We start from the raw sequence: 15216 nt of genomic DNA, 5'->3' as shown, positions 1-15216 counted from the left end.
TGGTCGCCATTGTAGAGTGATGTCACATTGTAGTACGTCGGTGAAGGATTTCCGTGTTCAAGGGGGCATTCACGTACACACTTCCTGGTTTGAACTCATAAAAGTCTCACTTCCGACCATCCTCGAATGCAGCACAGGGATAGAAGTACTTTCAAACATAGTAATTGGTGGTAGGCTTACAAAGTGTGGTCTGTCCGGGACACCGTAGTGTGCGTGCTTCAAATTGCACATTCTTCTAACTTAGGTTGTTGCATTCTATTATTTCACCACTAGATTGCACAAAATTGTAGACACTGACTCTTTAAATAACGTGCTGAATTACCTGCCTGTGATGTTCACTTTCCAAATTTTAAAAACGTAGAAAAATGGTAAAAAATTAGTAGTAAAAATAGAAAAAAATTTAAAAACGTATCCCGTGCCCTCACCTGGCAAATATTATTGCTTGCTATCCAGAGTGAAAAATAACACTTTCACAATCATTATCCCAAGTACCTATTTTCTTTTTTCTTTACCCTAATTTCTGTATACCTTTGAGGCACGGGGTTCATTGTAATGGAACATAAATGTGAGGGTTGACTGGAGTCAGATGAGAGGAGCTGCTAGTGAGGAAGCAGTCACAGAAATGAGAAAGACGGAGGAAATTGGAATAAAATAAGTGGAACGAGAGCAATTGAGGAGAGAGAATCGAGCAGGTCAACTCAAGCGCCGACGTGTGACAGTGTATGCGGAGCGTTGCTGATGTGATGGCATGATGATGATGATGATGACGATGATGTTGATGATTCACCGCTACCAGGAAATCAGTAAAAAGAGCGTATTATTCTTACAGGGCGCTCAATTAGAGTGCAATTTCTCCCCGGCAGCGACAACCTCTGCAGGGCTCCTCATTGAAGCTGATTTGAGAGGCCTGCGGCGTCTGGAGCACCATTGAGCGACTCAGTGGCGCAGCGAGACGTCCCCACTTGAAATAGGGGAGAAGGGAGATGTGGGTTGGGAAGACGGGTGAACGGATGAGTGGCAACGTGCAGTTATGAAGAGGGTGAGGAAGTCTACAAAGTGAGGGATGCATGCAAGTGCACCTGTCCTGAAGGCAAGCCAGTAGAGAGCGGACAGAGCGCGACACTCATGGGGCAAACACCTGTTCTGTAATGAGCATGAGCTTGCTGCCTGGCCTTGGTGCTTTAGTATGAATACTGAAGAGCTTTATTCATGTGGTGTAGAGTGTTCGACAATTTTACTTACCGGTTTTGTGCACCTCTAATATATATATATATATATATATATATATATATATATATATATATATATATATATATATATATATATATATATATATATATATATATATATATATTAGAGGTGCACCGGTCGATCGGCTGGCCGATTTATCGGCCCTGATTTCCTTAATTTTGGAAGATCAGTGATCGGCCGATCCCTTAAGAATAAACCGATCTTTTCCACCTATCTCATCTCCCTCCTCAGAGGTCTGAAAAAGTCAGCCATTGTCCTCTTCTGCTGAGATGACTTATAGGATTTTCATTTTTATTTTAAAGAACAACTTCATGTGCAGTTAAAACAACCAATTTATATTATTTCGCCGTTATTGTTCAATGTTTTCTAATAAAACAAGATTAGAACACTGAAGGTATATGCTGCTTGAAATGGGGTAAAAAAAAAAAAAAATCGGTATCGGCAAAAATCGGGATTGGCAGGTCAGACTTGTTAAAAGATCGGGGATCTGCGATCGGCCGGAAAATTGTGATCGGTGCACCCACAATATATATATTTGCCTAGTGCCTGACAATTCGATTTGTATCACGATTCATAGGTCACGATCCGATACCAATTAATCCTGATACGAATTTAGAAGTCAATTGTTGCGATTTTTTTTTTTATTCAAATTTAGAAAATACTCTTAAGTAAACTTGTGCATGTATGCTCTAAGATTTGTATGAAAATGTATTATAAATGTATTATTTATTTATCTGAAACTTCAGTCTTATAACTGTGATCCGAATTTAACAAACAGGTTGTAATCTGTTTCATGTTTGAACAGCATTGAAATAAAATATTAAGGCTTAAAAGTAGTAGCTGGCGGTAATGGCGTCTGACTTTTTTCAGAAAAGGAGTATTGTGATGGAAATGTATCACGCTTTTGAACACAAATAGTTTTTAGAAGAAAAACGCTTTATTTCCAAGACCCCAGCCAGCTTGCTGGACTATTTTCCTCTCGTCCAACACTGGACCAGAACTCGTGTCACAGAACGCTGTCAGGGGTAAATCAGTGCTGATCGCACACACGGGAGGTGAGGATGAAATTGAGATTCATGTTAAAAAATCCGAACGATTCCTTTAATGTTCCATTAATATAACATTCTTCCATGCTTAAGGTGTGAATCCTAACCCTAAGTAAGACGTTTTGTTGAATATTTTTCCGTCAAAAATTGTTGTTTAAAAATCGATTAGGCTACCTATTGAATCGATTTGAGAATTGTGAGCTGTAATATCGCGATATATTGCCGAATCGATTTTTTTTTAACACACCTAAAGATTATGGTTATGTTTAGTGTTCTAGTTATGTTTAGGCTTATTTAAAAAAAAAAAAAAAAAAAGTAAGAAACCGGAGAGAACCTGTTCCGGGTAAAGTGACATCAGCGGAAAAACAATGGCGCTGTTTGGCCGAAGAGGAGATCCGTGTATCGGTAATAGGTTGCTCTTCTGAAAGTAGCCGGATATTTGTCAAACGAACTGAATTTGAATTGAGAACATTTGAAATTGTATTTGCAAAATTGAATGTGAATATATACGGAATATTGAATTGAATTTTTTTCCACATTCAAATTTTACAATACAGATTCCGTTTTTCACTTCAGTGATTCAAACTAAAAAAATACAAATTCAATATTCAAATTCAGTTTTTAAATCCAGTTATTGAACACAAATTAAATTTTTGTAATTCATTTCCAGTTTTTCCAATACAGTTATTCAAGTTTAGCAATTCTAATTCATATCTAAATAATTCAGATTCACTTTCTGGTGGCACAAATACCAGCCCATAGTATTAATGTTTGGTGTCCAGAGTAGCAAGCAAACCATGCTAGAGCCGAATAAGCATATTGAGCTGAATGGTCTTTAAGCAGTTTTGAATGCGGGTTGTGTCCGCACGCATGCTTCTGATTGAATGTAAATGATCACACGGATGCAGGTGAGTTAATAAGAGGGAAGCATATTGAAACAGCAGAGACCAATCAAGAAAAACAAGCCGACTTGAGTGCCCTTCCTCAGCTAACACGTCGCTTCATTAGTGATGCTTGAAATGTGTCTGTGTTTCGTAAACAACACCAACCATAGATTCAGAACCAGAGAGAATTGTCATTGATCATATACAGTAGTCTACAAAGCTGTTCTCATGAATACACTGAATAACTTGTAGATGTTTTTACAAGAAGACCAGTCTTTTATGGTCTTCTCATTCCATTTTCATTCTCACAGAGAAGTGTGAAGTTTTCATGTTTGACAATGGCAACACAAAAATGCTTCACTGAAATAAATTGTTCTTTTTGGTGGAAAAAATTTTTTTTCCCCATAAATACACCATTATTATTCCTACGGGCGCCCTTATTCAGAGATTTATGCGTCAAAAGTAAAAAAAATAAATAAAAAAAAGTCAGTTTTCAAAATGATCTGTGAAAAATATCAGGTGTCTCACTCCATCTTTCACCTCTTATTTGATATACAAGAAACCACCGCACTCACGGAAAAACAAACCAATCAGAGACAAGGGGCGTAACTTACGAGGTGTCAATCATTTGTCATGCGCTCTCACACTGCACAGTCAGCACAGCCACATAAATAAAAAATCAAACTGAGGACATTTAGAACTCTATTTTAGTGACCGGCGCAAATCCTGCACAGTGCATGATGAGGGTTACAACCCATGTTGGTAATTTCACAGACGACAGCAGATTGTTGTTTTTCCTCAGGCGCGGTGGTTTCTTGTATATCAAATTAGAAGCATCAGAGGGGCCAGAGACATCTTTTATTTATCATGTAATCAATCATTATTTTTAATAGTTGATTAATTGTTTACGTTTTGAAATTTATAATTATCCAAATGCTTGGAATTTCAGATTGTGAACATTAAATATTGTCTTATTTCTGCAGTCCGCCATGAAAGCCGACTGATTATCTTTATGCAGAATCAAAATATAACATCTGCTTTTACTTTGGAAAACATGTTATGGGCCAAACCAGTAACGGAATCATAATTAATGTATGATTTTCTCCACTGTCAATTTTGAAATAATGTAATGTTTTTAGACAAATGGATGGAAATCCAAAGGTTTTTAATTTACCGTAATTCATAGATGAATTGACAAAATAATCAACAAATGAATCAGTTATTAAAGGGATACTTTACTTATTTAAACATTACTTCAAACATGAATATTTTGCCTATAATTTGATATTTTCATTATTTTTCATGTACAATTACCTTTAAAAACACATTTTGCTACTTGCTGTCGACTGAAAATGACATCACAAGGGCTCAGGTAACCAATCACAGCTCAGCTTGTGAATGCCACATGACCAAACCTAGAAAACAGGTGAGCTGTGATTGGTTACCTGAGCCCTTGTGATGTCATTTTCAGTCGACAGCAAGTTGCAAAATGTGTTTTTAAAGGTACTACTTGTACATGAAATATAAGGAAAGTATCAAATTAATTACAGATAAAATATGAACTTTTTATTAGTATAATGGGCTAAATAAGTGAAGTATCCTTTTAAAATCCTCATTATTTGCAGCCCTAACCTGATCCATTTGGTCTGGGTTTGTTTCAACACAGGTTTGTGTCCTATTACACAATCTTTGCCTCAAATGCTTTCCACCAACAGGCCTTCAAACCACACCAGATTTCTGTGAGGATTACTGAGGATTTGAGTCAATGTTGGATTTTTAGAAGGGATGAGACATTTTTCTTTTCTTTTTTTTCCACACATTTTTTCTTTCATCAGCACTTTTTTTCTTGCCTCTTTTGTTCTCTCTTTCTTTTCTCTCTCACCACTTCTCTTAATCACAAAATAGATTCAAGTTTTCTGGCCTGTTGGCGTTCATCTCCAGTGGTGAGGAAATGATGAAAAAAAAGGAGGAAGAAAGAATAAAAGTGTCACAATCTGCTTGATCCACAGGACTTGGTTGACAATAAGGCTTTAAAAGAAAGGGAAGATGGTCCCTACATCTTCACCTTCACCCATATCTTCACATTAAGTTCACAGTCCTTTTATTCTTTCTGACGGCACGTTTTAATACAGCCCCAAAATGCACGGAGATTAGAATATGACGTGGAGGAAATATCAACAAAGTGGCTCATGCTCAGTGCCACTATTAGCGTGTGTGGGTGTGATGATATGTTCTTGTGAATTTCCGTGTTGCATGTGGATCAGCATGTTGCATGTCAATGCAGTTGCCCTGCAGAAAAGTGCGCAAGCTATCGTATACGCTCACTCAATAACAGGCTGTCAAGTGATTTTCAGCATGATGTTGCCATTACGGCTGAGAGATAAACATATTCCATACTGTCTAATGACACTCACAAAAGGCAGTTCGTGGAGAATGCTTCAGGGGATACAATGACGACAGATAAGGTGATCAAGGCTGAAATAGCAGCACCACAAAGAATATTTTTGCACTTAATACAACAGAATTATGTTAAAATGTTACCACATCTGTCCCTACAACCTCACACATAATGTGTTTTGGAACAAAAACATCAGCAATAGTAGAATTAATATGTGGTCATAACAAATCATTGAAGTCAATATTTGTTACTCAATCTTACTTGAGTGTGGTAGTGAATGTGAAAGTAAATGGTTATTTATCAATGTTTCAGTCCTGAGATTTACAGGTGAGGTGATCAAACTACAATTATCACATTAGCCTCAGTTTAGCTGGGACGCTTGCTAGCAAGTCTGCACAACTCATAGCACCTTGAGAATATGGTTTTGATTTCAAGTTTAGTTGTGAATATGTATCAGTGGGTGTGATTCCATTACCTTCAGTTTTGCGCAAAAGCAAGCTACTGGAAACATTTTCGAGAAAAAAACAAACAAACAAAAACTCAAATATAACAAAACATGTTTTTAGGCTTCATGAGGTGGTTTTAGAGACATGTCGAAGTAGAAGTATTTCGTAAAAGTGTAATGGAAACACGAGTCAGGTTTCCATCCAAATGTTTCGAATTTTTTTGTAGCAAATTTTGTGAAAATGCGCAAAACAGACATGCGACCTTTGCCGGTTTCCATACGGTCTTCTTCTTTTACGCCGCGAGATGACATCATATAAGTGCGTCTCTCTGCCACAAGACACAAAATGGACAGTTTTGTTTATTTAATTCTAAAAAATAATTGTGTTTCTTTGTCTCCCCAAACATATCTTACCGTAATAAGTGCGCGCACTCCAACACCACACACCACACACCAACTCCAATGCCCAATCCCGCCCGATAAGGGGAGAGAGATGTTTTGTTTTTCTCTCTTTTCTACGTGTATGTGTGCGTTTGTGTGCGTGTGCGCGTGCGTGCGTTTGTGTGTGTGCGTTTGCGTGCGTGTGTGCGCGTGCGTGTGTGTGCAAATACGTAAAAATTTATACTCATTAATTCACCTAAAACCTCATAAAAATCCGATTACCCTTCACCTTAACCAGGTACTTCAGAGTCTCGCCAGAGTCGTGAGGTTCAAATGGTCAGGAGACCAGAGAAAAGGTCAGAAAAGATAAAAACAAAAGAAAGATAAATCAAAGTGAAATCCAGCACCGACCAAATACTTCCTGCCTTCCCCATGGTTACAAAATCAGTCTTACGCCAACCCCAGAAGCCTCTAAATTCCAACAAATTAACCAGATCTCAAAGAGACCAGAGGAAAAACTAAAGAGAGGAAAGAGATGTTTTTAAAGTAATCCTAACAACTCCGGGCGTCCGTCTTCCGTAAACATCATGAGCACAGAACTACGAGATCTCGTGAGACGGGACATTACGAGAATTGCGCCTCAGAGGCGAACACTCTTTAATGGAAACAAGATTGTACGTTATCGAAATAGTACAATATCATTTTTTGCAGCTAAGTCTTAAATAACGCTAGATATATTTAAAGTGAATTAGGAAACTCAATTGGAATAAATTAATTGGCCAAATAAACCCCATTCTCGAATTTTGAGCGTTCACATCTGTGAGAGAAAATCAACCTGGGACGCAGACTTCAGAAAGCAAGGAAACTTCCCTCCCCTCCCCCCTTTCCCGCCTCGTCTTCATATCTTTCTCTTTGTCTCTCACGGGGTTGTCTGCTAAGCCTCTTACCTACGGGATTATTGGCAACGCTACGTATTATACAGCTTCATTCATCTGGATGATGTGTTATTAATGTGTCGGGAATGAAACCATCTGTAACAGCAGCAGAGGATGATGGGAGGATGGTGGAAGATTGAAGGTTGGGTCCAAGGGGGTACCTTGCAGTAGTTGGAGAGATGGCCTCAGTTGTGGTGATTGATGCTCCTAGATTATAGGGTATCATGCTGAACACACACACACACGCACACACACCTGTGCAATCTGTGCAAATATGAAGTCTAAAGAAACAAAAACAAAAGATGTTAATTTGCATTGAGATGATCATCAATCTCAGTGAATCAAAACTGTCTCTGTGATCTCATAGGTCAGGGATGGGCAATCTCGGTCCTCGAGGGCCGGTGTCCCTGCAGGTTTTTGAGGTGTCCGTTTTCCAACACAAGCTGATTCCAATCAACGAGATCGTTATCCCTCTTATGCAGAGCTTGCTGATGAGCTGATCATATATCAGCTGTGTTGGAAAACGGAAGCCTCAAAAACCTGCAGGGACACCGGCCCTCGAGGACCGAGATTGCCCATCCCTGTCATAGGTGGTAACAAGATTGCAGTTTTAATCTAGTGGCCCGGATTTGTCATTTCCCGACAGCAGTGTTGAGGGGATGGGAAAAAAAATTGTAATAGCTCACATCACTTTGTGGTTGGCTTCAATACAACACTGTGTTGTGCCTGAGCACAGCCAGGATTTCTTTGTTATGCTCTTTGGTTTGGAGATTGGCGAGACAAAAAGTGTCCCTTTGCAGATGCTACACTTCGCTCTAATTAGCAGAGGTGGGTTCGTCAATGAATTTGGAGTGTCTGTTATTCGTCAGTGGTCGGGACACTTGTCCGTTAGCGTCATTATTTTAAGCCAAATCAAACTGTTATTGACGATTATGTTGATGGATGAAAAACCACAACCGCCAAAGCTAAGTCCGTCAATTTTTCAAAGTTTCCCGTCATTACTTATTAGTCAACAAAACAGGCATCTGTCATTGATGTTGTCAAATATTTTTGACAAATATTTTTAGTTTTATAAATCAGGCGGCCAATAATAGATTAATTTTAAACTGGGTTAAATTCAGGGAACTATTTAAATGTGCGCTTAACTTTATTAGTGATGCTACTGACCCTGGTAGCGCCATTTACTTCCTATTTGATTTTGAAACAAATGCGTTTATCTACAATCAACATTTTGCAAATCTGAAAAGTTGTTCAATACAGAAGTACTTAAAGACATTTCAATCAAGTTAAGAATTGGAGTTTGTATTTTTCTTTTTTAATATTGATGCCAATATTATACCTTTTAGTGAAAGTATTACTGGCTCCAAAAATCGGTTATCAGCCGCCTTGACAGCTAATACTCGTATTGGTATCGACCCTGAAAAAAATAAATAAAAATACACAAAAAAAAAAAAAAAAAACATATTGGTCTAGCTCTACTATGTAGGTCTTCTCGAATGTGTTGAATTTAATTACTTTACTTGTCTATCTCTCAAAAACAAAAAGGGTACCAAAAAAATGTAGCCTTCAACAGCAACAATACGGAATGTTTCCTTAAAATTCTTCAGCAGCAGTAAGAAAAAGGTGGTCACTGAGGGATTTGACAACCATATGAAAGATGTGAAACCAAATCAAACTTAGAGATGTTAACCAACCGCGTTTCATAGTGGCAACAAGTGTGGAACGGCAATTATTTGGCAATTTAAAGTGCATTTAGATGTACAGATGTTACACTTGCTCAACTTAATGATGCAGTAACTATTTACCCTGTCAAACATGACGCTCATGTCCCTTTTACATGAACTCCCATCTCTTAAGTGAGAGTCAATAGAGCTGACATGGCGGTGATGAGTCATGCCAGTAGGTTTTCTATTCCCGCTTGTGTGTAGTATTTCTAACATCCTGACACCTGTTGACCAGTTGAAGGGCTATTCGTCCTTAACACAAAGTCGGCAAAGAAGCAGAAGAGGACCCTCATACAGCTTACATGGATACGGCACTGAAGAGGTCTACACAGCTTCCAGCACCTGTGCTCCAAGGAGTGTTTCACAGGTTAGTGTCTGTGTTTGAGCTGCTGTGGAAACGCAAACCTTTAGTCTGCACTCTATAAATAGTCGGAAGTCTTAAAATTCCATGACAGCACAATGTGTCAAATCAGCTCCCAACTCGTTTTTTTTTCTTAAGATGTATTACAATAATGAAAGGTTTTCCCAGTGCGGGATTTGAAGTGTGATGGCGTCATGTGTACAAATTACACTTCAACATCAAAGTGTCTGAGGTTTTGGATGTGCCTCTTTCAAGTCTGAGGTGCATCCCACTTCCCTCAGATCTGAGTACGCTTCCACCTCCATTTCAGACTTAACGGCATTTGATAAAGAGGCTCAAAGACCCGAGACGAAGTGATGGACTGATCAGCAGGCTGTACTTTGTTTTTCCTTCATTAAAGGTTTCACAGAGAAACACGTTATTGATGTAATCATTGGATGTTTGATTTTTTTTTTTTTAACCACTCAGTGCGTTCGCAAAGTGTCTTTGACTTGTAATTATGTATGTTTGGAGGTCCGTTTAAAGCAGAATAGCTCAAACGGCAGAGACATTTACTTCCATGGGAGTGCCAATTTAAAAGTCAATTACCACTGCTACAATGGCTGCGCTATGATACACAACAGTGACAGTGACTGGCACTTGAAATGGGCCGGAAACGGATTCAATTGCCATAGATGCGAGGCGAGAAACACAACCATATGTTTTTACCGCTTCTTCACGTCAACAACATATGCTATTTGGCATCACACAATAACAGACTCAAAAGAACGTCAAGATGATGTGACTATTTCAAATGTTTGACGGTTAGCTTCAACCAGTTAGGAGACGAGGTGCGGCAGATTTTAGACTACCAAAAGGATAAATGTATGTAGTGAAATTAATAGGGGGTGTTTGGTTGAAACTGCACACTTACAATTACGTGTCATTGCAACTGGGAATTTGAGTCTTTGTGCACACAATAACTACAGCACAGTGCCGTGTGTAAATTCAACAGACATTTATTCGTTGCTGTATGTACTCCAACCTTCCATTTTTACGGCTATCCACAGTCACGGGGAAGCAGGGGCCATATCCTAGTTGAGGTTTGGTAGGAGGCGGGATACACCCTGCATTGTTTAACCGTCAGTCAAGGGCACATATCCAGACAGACAATATTGACGTTATTACCTACAATATCAGTCCCATTTTGTGCCACGACACTATAAGTGACCTTGCATATCATTATTAATGGAACTGATAATGCTACAAATGATTCAGATTTTATTTATCTACATTTCCTAATATTGGCAACAATACAGGAAAGAAAAGAGTTTACAGGTCAGTTTTTAAAGTAACTTTCCCAACACAGGTTACATCAGGTAATCCATCAAAAATTCATCAGAATAGAAATTAAAGAAAACTAATCATATTTATAATATTTGTTATATATCGTAATAACATTATATGTGGCATGTGCTGGCAAACTGGAGTGCAAACGTGGAGACAACAACGTGAATTATGACGTCCAAATACCACCTTTTCCCATACTGCAATGGGAAAGATTGTGAATCATTTGTAGATCGTAATGGAAATGGAAAAGACTTACAACTAGGTAACGTTACACACTACACAGTGACTAACAGGGAAACTCTTTACAACGTGGACACCCACTGGAAACATCCTGACTGTATGTAATGGCAAACGGGAAGAAAAAGCTGACGACCAGATGTGAAGCCCCAAGAAACTTCCGCTGCCTCCTGCTGAAAGCAGATTGTTGAAAATCTGGCAGATTAACATTTCCTCACGTCTACCACAAAGTCTGGCTCGATAAAAGTTTCACTGATGACAATAACGGGATGCCATTTCTTGTTCTGACCTGGCGCAAGGGACAACAGAACAGAGGATGATGACTCGGCAAAGGGTGACCAAGTTTCACGGGTATAGAATATAGATTACATAGTAAAAGACTGGATTGGACTAAGGAGAAAATATCTCCACACACTTGCATCACTTCCCACCAAGACCAAACAACCACTAATGACAAGTTTGGCTCCTACCAGCTGGAATCACAAAACCAACGTATCATTTCCATCTAGCACAAGTTGCCACATCAAAATGCAGCTATTGTCATATTGTGGCTTCTGGCTCCTTCGACTGCGGATGAGAAGTGCTGCTGTCTTTTCTATGAGCTATTGTGACTCACGAAGCATCACTTGCTGTTTATGCGTCACCCTTAAGGCAGGACGACTCTGCTTTGCCAAACCACATTCGCTAACATCCACTCACACAACACCACCCACGATGTTAGGTAGGCAAAATAAATAAAATAAAATAAAATAAAAATTAATAAGCAGTGATTATCCACTTGAAGGCAGGCATGCGTCTAGAAAAAAATAATTGAATATGCCCAATGCAGGGAATGGGACAAGCATGACAGACCATTGAAATGATTGGTGGACGTCCATTCAGGTTGTGTCTCAAGAAGTTGATTTGCCATCATTTTTCCAATGAAAGAAAAAGGTCATGGATACGAAGAAAGAGCATGTCTTAACTCATTCACTCCCAAAGACGTATTTATATGTTTTTTAGGTTTTTGTTTGCTAGAGTTTTTGTATGAAGGCTTTGATGCAGTTTCTGACCTGAAGTGGTCGCTTAAAGCGATAGTAGTTATTACAAAAAAATAATATTTTCTTTTGCAATAACTACCATCGCTTTAAGCTTCCATTTCAGGTCAGAAACTGCATCAAAGACTTCATACAAAACCTCTAGCAAACAAAAACCTAAAAAAATTATAACTACGTCTTTGGGAGTGAATGAGTTAATAATGGAACAATGGATAAACTTAACGTCAACGTTTGGGATGTTTGATGCCACATTTTTTAGACTGATACCAGTACGGGTAGTCGACCAAATTAATGTTCCCACTGACCTGACCACCAGGCTTAGCAAGTTTTCTGGGCAAAACCCTAAAGACCCATATATCCTAAAATAACATTTTTTCTTAAAATTGAATGAAATTCATGGCAATTTTCTGTTCTTCTAATTTCTAATTTCTGATCGTAAGAAAGCCACAAATCAGCCGTAGTCGCAAGTACCAATACCTTGAAAGATGGCCACGTATTGGCCCATTAGTAATACCTGGTATCGGTACTTGCCCATACCATGAGGTGATTCTGACAAACTGATGCATTCTGAGGCTGACGATGAATCCATTTGTGTCAGAAAACCAAAAAAAATAAATAATAAAAACATAGGAGAAGAACTTCTTCCATGGCCGAACAATCCTAAATTAAATCAATCTAAAATAATAAATCTTCACAGATAAAACTCTTGACAGACTGTGAGTTTTTATTGTGATATTGAGAAAAATACAAGACAAAAACTGCCATTTCCAATGTTAGCAAAAGTCAGTCCTAATCCACACCGTTATCTGGATACATGGCAAAAACAAGTGGTGGCTCACTACCACCACTATGGTATATATAAAACGGTATAAAGCTTTTCATAAAATCCTGCTAACAATCTTAAAAAAAAAAAAAAAACTACAATAAAGGCAGAAGTAAATAATTTACAATAGTGTTCAAAGTTAAAACAAGGCCTATAGTCACTCACAGCATCTTACTGTTATTTCATCAGAGATAAGCAACACGTCCTTGGCGTGACTTTGAATTGTTAAGATGCCGGCAGGTGGGACGAACACTCCCACCAGAAGATGCAACTGTCTCACTGCAAAGTCCGCGGAGGGGACGGACGACACAGTGCGAGTCTCAGAGAAACTGCCACGGTTAATCAGAACCTATCACAGTTGTCTACAGGTTGCACGCGGTCTGACGGGCGGGCTTCCTTCCGCTAAACAGCCGGCACTTTTATGAAGGGAAAATGCTGCGTGAATGCCAGATACAACTGCGTCTAATTTCTTGAGGGCAGCCGAACATCTTGTGAGACCACGTGAAAGAGAAGTTCCATTTTCCAGGATTTAATGCCAGCCGTCAGGCTGTAAAAATGAATAACATGCTGAGCGGAAGTCCCGCTCAAACGCAAAGCGGCTGGTTGTGCAACCTCTAGGGTACAAATAAATATTTGGATGGTTTTCTTTCTTTTTTAGTAGCTACGAAAAATCCATTTGATCTGTATAAATGTAGGTTTCCACTGGTTCGACAATCGTAGCCTTAACCAGCATAATCACAACCAATAAATATGTTAATTGATCAATACCTCTGACCATATCAATCTAATCATTTTGGAAAGTTGTGGCTTGTGGGCGTATTGATTAATTAGTTCACAGTCATTCAAATCAACTTCTAACGTCCATAAACAGCATACATGACGTTCAATTTTAGACCATATCTCCTATCTTCTCATCTAACGGACCGAAAGAAGGATTTGCAATCATGCATGCCGTCATTGCTTCCAGGAGTGGCCAACATCACTGAGTTCACATTTCATCCACAGCTTTGGCATTTGCATTTCCAGTCGGGAGTGAGTGTTGTGACGTGCCTCCTGTCCTCAGCATCACGGCAGAGGAGCCAAGAGGCCACACGTGTGTGACTGCAGGCATGCTCTTATTTGCCTCCCGGGCTGCCTCCGTTCAAGACAACAAATAATAAGGCCCGGTCGTGCCGCTCGTCTTCTCCAGTGGAGGACAAGGCGACCGAACCAGCTGCATCTTCCACGACCACACGCTTCGCCCAACGCGAGGATGGATGGAACATGTGTCTTACCGGCTGCTGTATGTGACGAGAGGTCCCTCTTTCAGGCGGCGGAAGATGCTGCCGCCGCTGCCGCTGCAGCCCATGCTGCAAATAGTCGCTGCCAGCGGCTTTGTTGCCCGCTACCCGGTCCCTCTTCTCCCGCACGTTGGAGCCTCCGTCTCCCCGGTTGTCTTCATCGGAGTCGAGGCTGCTGAAGTTCCACACGATCAGCGTCTGCACCAGCAGCACCGTGAGGGCTACGATGAGGGCGGACCGAGACCGGCGGGCCAGCCTGCGAGCACACGCGCCGCCGACCATCTTCGCAGCGGGCAGCGACAAGAGCTGGAGGAGCGGCCGTGTGCGTGTGCACTGTGCAGCGAGGTTGGAGACTGAGGAAAGCTGTGGTAGTAGGAGGGGGGAGGGCGGGGGAGGCGGAGGGGGAGGCGAGAGAGAGCCACACGACCGTGGAGGCTGGAGGAAGAGCAGCATCGGCAAGGGAAGGACAGGGCCACCGTGTGGTGGAACTTGGTGTGGAAGTCCGAACACAGAAATACTATGACTCCATAAATAAATAAATAAATAAATAAATAAATAAATGTGGGGATAAGTAGTGTATGGGAACGTTGAAGAATCCTTGATGGAATTCTTTTACATTCCTGCTTGATGTACAACTTACTCCAAAACTCCACACTGTAATGAATTGACTGTCGAATCGACAAGAAAAAAAAAACTGCCAGCTTATTCTTGTAAAATCTTTAATTCCTGTATTACTGTATATATATATATATATATATATATATATATATATATATATATGCCCTGCGATTGGCTGGCAACCGGTCCAGGGTGTCCCCTGCCTACTGCCCAGAGCCAGCTGAGATAGGCGCCAGCAGCCCCCGCGACCCTTGTGAGGAATAAGCGGTCAAGAAAATGGATGGATGGATATATATATATATATATATATATATATATATATATATATATATATATATATATATATATATATATATATATATATATATATATATATATATATTAGGGGTGTTAAAAAAAATCGATTCGGCGATATATCGCGATACTACATCGCGCGATTCTCGAATCGATTCAATAATCGGCAGAAT

General features: G+C 39.7%; 1 protein-coding gene across 1 annotated transcript in view; it reads right to left on the bottom strand.

Annotated features, from left to right (window-relative positions):
* The window catches only part of xylt1 (xylosyltransferase I), a 106143-nt gene extending 91654 nt beyond the window's left edge, over positions 1-14489 (bottom strand). The window contains exon 1 of the mRNA XM_077524266.1: positions 14126-14489. Coding sequence (XP_077380392.1) covers positions 14126-14413 — 288 coding nt within the window. The 5' untranslated portion in view covers positions 14414-14489. The remainder of the gene's footprint in view (positions 1-14125) is intronic.
* Between the last annotated feature and the right edge of the window lie 727 nt (positions 14490-15216).

This window comes from Festucalex cinctus, chromosome 6, assembly GCF_051991245.1.
Source record: "Festucalex cinctus isolate MCC-2025b chromosome 6, RoL_Fcin_1.0, whole genome shotgun sequence".
Taxonomy (NCBI): domain Eukaryota; kingdom Metazoa; phylum Chordata; class Actinopteri; order Syngnathiformes; family Syngnathidae; genus Festucalex; species Festucalex cinctus.
The sequence above is the reverse complement of the archived record's forward strand: the minus strand, read 5'-3'. Positions and strand labels throughout refer to the sequence as shown.